This window comes from Catharus ustulatus, chromosome 7 (genome assembly GCF_009819885.2).
Source record: "Catharus ustulatus isolate bCatUst1 chromosome 7, bCatUst1.pri.v2, whole genome shotgun sequence".
Classification (NCBI taxonomy): Eukaryota; Metazoa; Chordata; class Aves; order Passeriformes; family Turdidae; genus Catharus; species Catharus ustulatus.
The window spans coordinates 25,001,230-25,013,623 of record NC_046227.1 but is presented as its reverse complement, the minus strand read 5'-3'; the positions used below and the strand labels follow the sequence as shown (position 1 = coordinate 25,013,623).

Below are 12,394 nucleotides of genomic sequence, written 5' to 3'. Positions count from 1 at the left end.
ATTTGCAATGATTAATCAGTTAAGGCAGCAACTCCTGTCTGTTCAGCTCTGACCTCAGTGAAGGAGCAAATGGCTGGTTTGTTCCCATTTTGGTTCAACAAAAAATTAATAGAACTTAAAATTGTTGACTTTGGAGGAAAGACAGGCAGAAATTAGCAAGAATCATTGGATTCATTGGTTGTTTAGTGGTTTTTTTTCAAAACCTCCCCAATTGTAAAGCCTTCAAAAGGAGTACTGTGCTTTGATGAAGAGGGAAGAGGTGGGAGGAGCAGAGATAAAGACAGCAAAATGTCCTGATCATGGACTGCAGGTGCCAGATTGATTCATACTCCATTTGTCACTCCTTCCTCAATGAAACAATTCCAGGTCAATTTATCTTCCCAGGAAGATGTTGCATACAAGCTGGCAGAGGAAAAATGTAAATGATGGCCTGGTTACATTAACCCATTTCCCAAGAAAAATAAGGAAATCTTGCAATGTTACAGCTATACATATGAAACAGTCAAAACAGGACACAACTCCCAAATTGCCCCATGCAGCATTTTTTAATATATTCAGCATATTTTTAATAGATAATAGATTAACCTTCTTCCAGGTTCTCACACTTCATGCACCTTTGTATGATAAGAAGGCAACATTTGGTCTTCAGACACTGAAGCACAGCAGAAACTGGTCACTGCAACATTTATAGTACTTCTAAGGCGGAATTACCATTTTGAGGTTCTAACCAGATGGATTCATTTGCCATCAGAATTGGTGATGGGTTTTCAGCAGCCCTGAGCAATGAAGTTAAAGTCTCCAGTAACTTCAAACTAAAAAAAAAAAAAAAGTAAAACAAACCAAAAAAAAGCCACAAAAACAAAATCACAGTATGTGGTTCAGACTGCTCAAACTGAAAGGAGAATTTGAGGGCACTGTCAGTTATTTTTTAGTTCTTTTGGGGGAAAAATGGAAAAGTTAATTTTAAAAACTCTGTATGTTTTAGTTTATATAATCCTTTAAAACAATTTTTCCTTTTTTAAAATTTGATATTTTTTAAAATTTCAAAATACAGAGTATCTGTTCCCTTTTAAAAGATCCTCATTATTTTTAACCTAAAATATTTTCTCAAATTTCATTAATATTTTCTCCTTTTCCCTCTTATCATTAAGGGATATCATATGATTACTTTTTGGTAAGATGATTTTTAGTGTATCTCTCCATCTCTGATTTTCCCCAAGACCCAATGGCAATTCAGCTTCACAAAAGAAGGTGAAACTGTTATTACTTCCACAAACGTTGTAAAACATATTTTCTTCTCTTTACTTCATAGCATTCTAGAATGGTGGAAAGTCTATTTTCCTAACACTGTATGCTAGAATCAAACGAGATTAAAATTATGTGATAATCCTAATTAAATTAATTTGATAATTAATTTTTATCCTTTCTAGATTACAAAGTGTCAAAAATCTTGAACAGACCTTTATTTGAATGAAACTGTACTTTGTTTAGAATTAATGACAAAGTACTTGTTAGCTGGGATAACAAGAGAGTTGGGCCCAGAGCATTTTAATTTTGTGTGTATTTTTAATCTGCACGATGTTACATTTTCAACACAGTCTATTTACTTGCCCAAAAGATCATGTGGTTGTTGTTGTTATGTGACACCATTATTTTCCTTATAATAATTTAGTATACAAGTGGCAGCCAAATTATTCTGTCTCTTTTCCAGATTGACAGATGAGAAACTGTTCCTTAATTTTGAAAGAACAGCCTTAATGTGTTTCATAGTCTACTGGGAGCTGGTGATGTCTTTTTCAGCCGAATATGTCAAATTGATGGGTTCAGGCTGATGACCCTTCGGGACAAGAGATGCCAGCTCTGGCAGGGCACTGCACACTTACTGGCAAATATTAAAATAGGTAATGACTTCTTTTTTCATTCAGAATGGCCTCAGTGTGATGCATCTGATATTGTAACGGGCCAGAGAGCAGCTTGAGCAATTAACATATTTCTAACATGAAGTTTTCAGAAGTTGGTTCGACTCCTTTTTACAGATACAGCTGCAGTGAACCAGTTCTAACTATAGCTTGTAAATTAAATCAGTGTGCTAAGGTTAATAGATTAATGATTTTCTCATGAATGCAGTGTGTTGGCAAGGCACAAATATAAACCAGAGGGCAAGGAGGACATACCACAGTTGCATAAACAATGGAGGTGTTAAGATTTCATTAGTTTTTTATACTAAGTGTGTGATAAGAAAAGTCTTGCATCAGTGGAGAAAACAGGGACACATTAGGACCTGCTTTTCCACTCAAGAAGAACAATGACTGCAGAACAGCATATGAAGAACAAAAAAGCCCCTGGGAAAGGAACATTTATGATAAATACATTTTTATATAAAGAATACTTTAAAAATTTAAAATTTCGATAGTTGTAGAAAAGGATTTTAACAACTGCAAAAGCTGCCTGGTAGACTCCATATACTCCTCAGTGCTTTCAAAATTTTATAGCGTTTTACTGAACCAAATCAAATATCTTGGTATCATCTTGAGTGGAGGTGAGGGGAGAACCTCACCTAAGTTCTTTATATAAAAGGCAGTCTTCTTTTTAAATTGCAACTTTTTAAAAATAAGGCAAGATTAGTATGGTATGTTGTGGTAGGTCAATTGATACAAGCCAAAAAAATAGACAAAAATTTACTAGAATCTGTCTTGCTGAGTAAACTGCATTTCATTTGTCTTGTTATAACCAAAGTTTTCTTTCAAATGTATGGGAGAAGGAAAGAACAATCAATACTGAGGTAAAACTCTCCTCTGAATTCCATCTCTATCTGGCCTGAATCCTGAACTGGATTCATGAACTATCATTCAGTTTGAACATCTTGCTTACTGGACCTGCATGGATAGATAGTATGGGTGTTTAAGACAAAACCATTAAACATTTAATAGCCACATTCTAAAGACACATTTCTGCCTCCAGACAGAGAGTGCTTACACACCACTGCCTGCAACAACTTGCTCAGTATTTGGGGTGGTTCTGCAAAGAAGATCCCTGGATAAGGTTGGGTTCTTCTTCCCCTGCAAAGTCCCATTAGCAGCAGTTTTTCACAAAGTGGTTAGGTGAGCTGATTTGAGATGAAATCTTCCTGTGTGTTTCCTAGTCTGCATGCCTAGGAAACCCCTGAGAAGGAAATGACTGCCTTAAGGAGTTCAACCCATCATTCACATGGATTGAATTAGTTTCAATCACTTGTTATGCAACCAACGGGCACATCAGGAGAGAGAATGGGTTGCCTGAGAAAGCACTTAAAGACCTACTTGAGTGTAATTTAGCAGCCAAGGCTTCATCTGAGACTGTAACCTAGCAGTCAGCAATGGATCATCGTGATAAGAGATGCTGGGGTTACTAAGAAAAAGCACAAGCTTGGGGTAGGAGAATCCTGAAAGACAAGAGCAGGAGCAGTGCTGCCTGCCTGCTGTCGAGTGGCTTTGAAACCTGTGTTGCCAGAGCTGCTTATCACACACAGATATCTATACATTCACTCAGCCTGACAAACTCCAAAATGCAGCATCACCCACAGCTGCATGGGAATCATGACAATGTGAATTGTAATCTCGGGATTTTCATTCTCTATTCAACACTACCAGCTTTAGTCTGGAACTAAAGCAGCCACAGAATCATTTAAATCATTGTTTCCTGCAAGGAGCAAGTTCTAAATTCTGAGCTTTCTATGCTGAATGGGAGAAAGTATTTGGAGGATAAATTTACCCTTTTCCACCACCATAGGAGTTGAACAGCTTGTCATTTGAAATGTCTTAACATGGTTAGGCTTCTAAAGTAGCTCACTGATAAGTCTTGCATCTTTATCAGGACTGTCATAATATTGTGTGTTTTTCTTAAGACTTATTTTCTGGTGTCACAAAATCATGCCAAAACCTCACTTTACAAAGCACATTTAGTCCTTGCCATTGTAAAGAACTGGAAAGGTCTACTTGAATGAAGCTCAGATATAAAAGAAAATGTAAATTTTAAAAAAACGTATTTTAAAGCTAGTGTCAGAATTTTGGGGCAGGAAGTGATTTATGGCTGTTAGTGGTTCAAATTTTCAATTTATAGAACAAAAGAAATCATTACAACTGTCAGAAAAATGCATTGTGAGAATAGGAGAGTGCTGAACCTTAAGCAAAGATTTTCACTGCTGGACCTGCCTGTTTCAAACAAGTGTTTCTCAGACAAAATGGAAGAGGATAGGTTAAAACTGGGGGGTGGGGGTGGGCGAACTACTAAAATTCAGAAAAATCAAGTTTTATTGGAAAATTGTACCTGGTATTTTAACAAATTTACAGACAAATTTAGCAGAAATAAATGACCACTCGCCTTATTAACATACAAGTCAGTTGTACTGGTGTGCCACCTGTGAAGCACAAAGCCAGAGATCTGCTTGCAGTATTTAAATCAGGAATATTTCTGGGACTTGCACAGGCTGCTGCCTTCTCAGCAGGATGTGATTGATGAGAATGAGACAGGTAACAATTGTCATTCTACTGCAAAAATTCCTTATCTGTAAGTTTATGAGCAAAACTGGAATTTGATGAATTTCAGGGCATGACACAAAAGCATTTCTTTCCCATCATTCTGGCTTTTAGAAACATACTTTCCTACAACAGACAATTTGATTTGTGTGTTCTATTCTTGATTTATTCTACTCATTCTGATGGCCAGAAATTTTATGAAAAACATGTTTCCCCACACTCTTTTGATTTCTGTGTGTCATGGTAACCAGTGGCAGTAAATAACAACTTTTAAACACTTTCAGAACCAGATTGTAGTTGGACAAGGGCCAGTATAACAGGGAGAGGAAGTTTTGCAAGGACAATTTAGCAACAGATAACACAAAAGATGTCCTTGAAACAAAGGGAAACAATCCAAGCAGGTGCAACAGCAGCTATTGAAACACAGACCTCTGAGCACTCTGCATGTGAAGAAGAGCTGAATAACGAAGGTGCCAGAAGGCCAAAGCCATTGCTGAGCTAAAAATTCCTTCAGTAAGCTGGATGTCTTTTTAGCCTCAGAAAGTGAAGATTCAGTCCTAGAGTAACACGCTGTATTTCTCATACAGAGTTTACAGAGGCCATGCTGAGGTTCCTGGCCAAGCATGGATTCCCTTCTGGACAGCAGCTGCTGTCTCACTGCTGCCCAGGGAGGATGGTCTCATTCCATCACACGCTCCTTGCATGTTCCTCAGTCGTGTTTCAGGAAGGATGGCACTGCCTGAACCTCCAACAACGCCAGTACTTTCACACCTGCCCAACAGTACTGTAACATTGCCATGAATCACATAGCTATTCTTGGACAAAGTGGAATTTCAGAGATGGTGAAACAGGGGTTAAGGGTGTCTCTGTGCTCTCCATCAACATTGTTCCAAAACTGATCTGGGGAGCAGATCCTGACCCTGCGGTCATTGGTGGTAGCTGCAGTGTTCTGGCACTCCAAGTAATGCAGCAAAAGGCTGTCTGGGAGGACAGCAAACCATTCTCTGCTCAAAAGGAGACACACAGAGGAGTAGTGAGGCCCCAGTTCTTGCAATAAAATGGGAACTGTGGTGAGAGAAGCCACATCAGGGTGTCAGCTGGTTGCTGAAGGGCACAGCTCTGCCAACTTAGCACATCAGTGCCAGCCATACCATCGCTCAAGATGAGTCCTGCGTCCTGTTGCCAACTTAGAAAGATGAAAATGAAAACCCTTCTGCAAAGTGATGATACTGTAATCCATTATCAAAAAGCACTGTGATGGCAAGTGCTAGAGATAAGGCACCTGCTTGTTATCTGCATCTGAGAGGCACCTGAGAATGCCAGGCATGAGCAGAGTTACTCATAAACCTTTTTTTAATTAAGGGGATAATAATTTGATCTGGAATTAATGTTTGGCAGCAAGCTGTGTGGCTTGGGAAGTACTTTGGAATTCACACCTTCAAGTATTTGATTGCTGTAGAGGAGCCTGCATTTTTGGCATGCAGCATGTGTTTGGTGTGTAAAGAAATACGGAGCATTTTGACCTTGAGGCAATTAATCTCTTCTGAGTACGTGGGTTTTGAATAGACACAGTCATAAAAACAATTTTTAGATTACAGAAGATGTGCTCAATCTTTCCATCAGTATATTGATGGAAGAAAATCTGGGAAGGATCTCTGGGGGAGAAAAAAGCGCTCTTACTTTCTAGAAAAAGCACCTCTCATGTTTGAGAACAGGCGGATCCTTTGAATCTCAGCTTTCCTCAGCTTGTTGCAAACTGGTGTTAGAAACTGGACATGAGCAAGGAGAAGACTGCTGAGAGTGTTTTGTCCTTGAATCATATATACTGATATAGCAAAAGGCATCCCAGGTATCAGCTATAGTGCCACTCTTGAGTTCATAGAAGGATTTGGAGTCACATTTTCACCTTTTCCAGAGAACTTTTCTATGTACTGCATTTACCAAAGAGAAATTAGAAAAATAAAATACCTCACATAAAGCCTTTTTTCTTGTTCAAAAGCCAGTATAATTTAGAATTATATACATCATACAAAACTAAACAAAGAAATAAGTCGTTAATCTAGCACAGAACTCAAGGAGTTTATCACCCTCTCAGATGTCCACATAATATCTGGGGTACTACTGTCCACATAATAGGTGGGCTGATAATAGTGGCATGAAACAAGGAGCAGAAAACAATTCAGAGTTCTGTCCTGATCAACTAAGTGGAAGCTGCTGAAGAAATGCTTGTCTGTATGTTTTTACTTCTACTTACGGTCTGTATGAAACAATTAGGAAAGAAATATTCGCACTGGTTTTGGGGATATTTTTTCACCTGCCTTAAAAAAGCTTTGGCTATTATTTAGTTGATTTGAGTGTTCTTATGTGCTATAGGTAAGATAAAAGTGTAATTCAAATTCTAGCTACTCTTTTAGCAGTTTGCATTTCAGACCAGTTGCTTACTTCTTGAAAAAACGTGGTCAGGTACTTCTCTTTTGCATTTATATTGTAAAGTTGGGGGGTTTTTTGTTTGTTTGTTTTTTTTTTAATAAATCATAATGCAAATAATGTTATTTGATTTATCAGCACTGAATTCAGGCTTATTCTAAGTGGGGACTGTGTTTTATACCACACACATGAGAGGCTTGCTGTGATTTCAAATGTAAGCTGAAAAGAAAACAAATGCAATGATTAAAAACAGGACATTGCAGATAAACAAATATTAATTGAAATCAATACACAGATTAATTTACACCAAATCAAAATCCACACCATACTCTGAAGAGCCATAAATGGGAAAATAAATAGACATCAACCTTTTTTCCCCAAAACTACCTTTCTGAGAGTAATCACAGTACCTAAATGCTCTTAATTTAAGCATTCACTGGAGGATGTTACAGGTAAGTGCTCATAATAAACAGTAGGTGTTTCCCTGAGGGCCATGATAGTTTGCATAATGTGCTAGATATTTCTTTTCCAGTGTTATGATGGCAGAAAACTGTTACAGTAAGGCTAACTCTAATGTGAACTTTCATAAATGTCTTTTGCTAACAAGAGATATTGATTAAGTTCCGAGTTTCACAGGTTGAAATAATACAACATCTCCAGTACAGTCACTGCTCCTCCATATGATCCAATTTCTTTTTTATAATTAACTTTTTTATGTTCTATTCTATTTATAGATGGAGAAGTGGAGAGCCCCACAGCTGGAGCAGATGTGGCTGTTATTGGAGGTGAGTAGCAGACCGTACTAAGCACACCATAAGAAATAAAACAGCAGGTTTGTTGATTTCTTGCATTTTGCAAAACCCCTACTTTGCTGACAAGACAACAGGAGCAGCACAATTAGAGTTAATTAGGCCAGTGGGAAATTTGCTCCCAGAGGGGCTATTGGCAAGATAACAAGAAGAGATAATGAGCATAAACCTTACACTGAGCAGTACCACTCTCATCCATTCCCCATTTTAGGACAAAATACCAAACAGTCCAATAGAAAACTGAGTCTCTGATTTCCTTCAGTATTCCCTGGGTCAGGCTTGTCCTTCAGTACAGAACTGGTGTAGCATCTTTGATTTGAGTGATGCTGCCTTACACCAGCTGACCCTTTGTTGTTATAGAATTCACCACACTATATTTCCTGGTGTTCCATTAAAGCTCTCTCATACATTTAAACTAAATACAGTTGTCAGAATAAATGAGCAAAGCTATGTTCACAGAGTGAACCTGTCTTTTTATTTTTATTGTGTTTGTTCATTTCCATGCTAACACACTAATTTCAGTCATTCACAAGGGGCTATACCAATCATTAGTGCAAATTGGTGAGGTTCTGCTATATTTCCCTCAGGTCCCATCTCCTGCAACTTTAATTTCAGCTTTCTATGAACAAGTAGCAGGTAAATTGATTTGTACTTAGTCCCTTAGGCTTATTAATATTGTGCTACATCTAAAGCCTATTAGAGCCTCTCGTGTCAAGGGATACCAGTGAGGTCCTAAAAACTGATGAAGCCCACACTGCAACCATGATATTATTTTAAACTTGAAGTTCAATTTCATTTCTGCTAGCAGTTACTTCACATTCCAGAACCAAACTCCATGAAATCTGGGGGATATTGTTAAGGCATATCTTTAAAGACAGAGTTATAATCTTTATTTACCCTGCTAATATTCTGTCTATTCCTATGTTTTTATGCCAGTAGGGTATCCCCACTCAGTATACTAATGCTGGTAAGTCTAAAGCTTTGGAGATATCCACTCTTGCCACTTATCTTGAATATAAAATGCGGAAAAGAGGTACTCTCCACTTTCCCCCCATTGTCTCTGCAGATTTGTAGGCATTTTCAGGGAACAATTCTTCTGAAAAAAACATAAAATTCACTTCTGAAAGAAATGACTACACACACACCCCCTTCACTGACAGCAGAGGAAGCCCTAGGAAAGTTCTGTTCTAGTTCTTTTTATTGTGCATTTCTTTAATGATTGGCTTATTCCTGGATTCATATGAATATGAATCAGGTCAGTATTATCATACAGAATCACAGCAAAAACGTTTATAAGCACATCCTGGATCCGTGCCAAAAATTATGTCTAAGAAATTATAAAAGTCACACAAGTTGAATAAACATCAAAATACTTCTTTGTTTTCAGGATTTTTAAGTCAATGATTTGATCTGGAAGGAAAGAGATAGAGTGTGTAGGTTTTTTAAGAATGGACTTGTCATGGACTTGGCTTCTTTGGCTTCATTGTGAAATTTCCATTTCACAATGGAAAAGGATCTTGAATTTAATTTCTTTCACTAGGAGTTTTTCCATTCACCATTTGGTGAATCTCTGTAGAGATTTTTGTGCAGTCAACATTTAGCTGGAAATAGCCTTAGTCCAGGAGACAAGAAAGATCTACCCAGAATTGCTTCCTTCTTCCAGGTGTCACTTCCACATTCATTACAATCAAACTTTCTTAATTAGGGCACGGCATGAAATGGCAGCTTGCAAATACAGAGCAGTTCCAGAGTCACACAGCTGCTGCTATTTGTTGAATGTCTCCTATGAAATACTGAGTGCCCTGAACATTTCCTGAAATTGAGAACACTTGAGAAGGCAGGGTTGTGTTGTCTGCAATACCCCCCACCCCAGGTGTATGTTACCAGAAGGATGAAAGAAACCTATTGGTTTTCCTTTATGTTCTTTTATTTCTTCTCATTTTATAACGAACTTTTAGCTCCAATATGTTCAACCAAATCAAGCCATTGATTTGAAAGCAAGCTAGTGAGAATTTTTCCTGCATTTCTGCAATATCTGTATCCCATCTTGCTTTCTGCAGCATGCTCTGACTCTGGCCACTGCAACATGCAAACCCCTTACGACACATGGGCTTTTCTCTACCAAGCAACTCAACTCATGGTGCCTGGCTGTGAGGCACTTCTCGTGTTTTGCCCCTGGTGATACATTTAAGTGGTCTCTTTCCTCTAGGAGTGATTGCTGCCGTGGTCTTCGTCCTCATTTGCCTGCTGGTGGTGATGGTCAGGTACATGTACAGGCACAAGGGCACCTACCACACCAACGAGGCCAAAGGAACCGAGTTCGCCGAAAGCGCCGATGCCGCTCTCAAAAATGACCCAGCTCTCCAGGAAGCTGTGGATGAGAGCAAAAAGGAGTATTTCATCTGAGAGGCAAGGATTTCCATGGAGACTTCCCCAAAGGAATCAATCAGAAATATGACATCGACAGAAGTACTAAGAGATGGATGATATGAGGATACAGGCGAGCATCCTAATTGAAAAGTATCTCTTTACTTTTTTTGGCCACTGGGTTGTTTCTTTTCCTCTAGCAGTGAAGAACTAAATGCCAGATACTTGCCTGTTGATTTTATTAGCAACACAGCTGGTCACAGTCAAAATCAATATCATATAAGAAGAAACAAAATCTCAGTATGAGTGATACACCAAAACCAGATAAAGATAGCAAATGTCAAGCCTTGACATTTGGTGAAAATAGCAGATGCCAAATGAAAACATCCTCTTAGAGTTAATGATGCATCCTATTCTGATATGATGAAGAACTACCTGAAACTGAATTTCAAATGGTAACAGAACAAGCATTAAACTAGATAAAGGTGATCTAGCTCAAAAAAAAAAAAATCTATAGCCCAGATATGCCCCCCCATTCCCTTAAATGTGCATTTTTATTGGCACAGGGGAGATTATTTTACTTGCTTGGGGATGGACACTGGGATTTTTCTTTTATTTTTTGAATTTTATATACATATATATATATATATAAAAATCGAAGACACTTCAAAGAAATAAAACTCTTGGAAAACATGGAAAAGGTAAGAGTGAAGGATTTATTACTGACTTGTTCTGCATGCAGCTTGTGAACTGCAGAATGTTGGAATTTGCAATAATATACAATAATATACAATAGTCAGTAGATGTAAAAATATTATTCCAATTAGTCTGTAGGTTTTCAGCACACATGCATAAATAGGTAGATATTAAAAGGTAAAACATCCTGGTTTGAGCTGGCCCTTTGAAACAATGGAGCTCAGATACATTTTTTTTCATGTAAGATATTTTTGCCTGAATATTTATTTATTTATTTTGCATTAGAAAATTCTCTGAGTGCCTGCCAGCAAGACTGTGGATTTTTGCAGGGAGAGGAACTGCATTCTGGTGCAGATATGAGTACATCTTTCACAAATGCAACCCCATGACTGTCACTATAAAGAAGCTTGTTCATCTGCACCCCACTGGCTTTATTTCTTACCCTGTATGGCTTCTGAATATCCTTTGCAGTGTGCTAAACCAGAGAATTACACTGACATCGATGCTTTATTATACATAAATAAATAAATAAATAAATAGATTATTCATGGTGAATTACATGAAAAGTTCTTATTCCTCACCTAGGAATCAACAGTGATGAGTTTCTTTACCCCAGTAAGTTGGCTTCCTAACTGAAGCCCACAATTACCTCTGGAAATAGGATAATTGTTCTCTGCACCTGCTCATCCACAGCTGTCGTGGTGCCCTGGACTACTGAAAATAGAGGTGGAGAAATACAAGATAACAAATAAGACACTGATGAGCTCTGCTCAAGTTGATACATCTTTTCCTGTGCTTTGATCTATATATGTGTGTACATATATATAAAGCCATCTACAGCTGTGCTACTAACTGTGGCTGATCACTTGTGCTCACTTCTTGGCACCAGAGCTTGGAAAGCTCCTGGACTCTGGTGCTTGTTACTGACATTGGTCTCAATAACTCTGAAAGGGGTCTGAGCAAGGCAAGACTCTGAGGACCCAACTGAAGAAAAAAGATATTTTCTTTCAATCACAATCTCAGTCTTTTGTCAGTACTTGAAGAAGATGGACTCTGAATTATTTTTAGAATCCAAATACCTTTAATTTTGAAGCTTAAAACCCCATGTGTTAGCATTTTAACCAAAGAATGTGAAACTCGTGCCAAATGTATTAAGTTCTTAAGATACATACCATTGCAGAACCACATTGTATTCTGTGGCTAGTGTAGTATAAAATGCACAAAACACAGTACTGACAGAGCTCAAATATTTTGATATTGTGCACCTGACTGCCTCCCTCATAGACCCATTAATATTTAAATCATTTTACTGCTTTTGAAATAGGAACTATTTTATTTGTTTAGGACAAGTGTTAGAAAAAAATCACTGATCTTAACTGTTAAGACTGAGTTTATAAAACTGAAAACTCTTGACCCTCCAGTTCAATGAAACTGTCAATATTTCTTCTGAGAAAAGGATAACTGGGGTGACTTGAGCTCTGCTGCATCTCCCACACAGTGTGGGAACACCAAAGAACTTTCCTCCAGCCCTAGCAGGACCTATGGAGGATTACCAGCCTTTTGTCCCCTTTATACATTCAG

At 38.0% G+C, this 12,394-nt stretch overlaps 1 protein-coding gene across 2 annotated transcripts in view; it reads left to right on the top strand.

The window, feature by feature from the left end:
* GYPC (glycophorin C (Gerbich blood group)) overlaps nt 1–11,359 on the top strand; it is a 28,717-nt gene extending 17,358 nt beyond the window's left edge. Inside the window, exons 1-3 of one of the 2 annotated variants that reach the window (XM_033065394.1) lie at nt 1,791–1,901; nt 7,676–7,726; nt 9,960–11,359. In XM_033065394.1, the coding sequence (XP_032921285.1) occupies nt 1,832–1,901; nt 7,676–7,726; nt 9,960–10,156 (318 nt within the window). In that variant the 5' untranslated portion in view covers nt 1,791–1,831 and the 3' untranslated portion in view covers nt 10,157–11,359. Of the gene's footprint in view, nt 1–1,790; nt 1,902–7,675; nt 7,727–9,959 lie in introns of those variants that run through there. The other variant, XM_033065395.2, reaches the window with a different exon arrangement.
* The last annotated feature ends 1,035 nt before the right edge of the window (nt 11,360–12,394 follow it).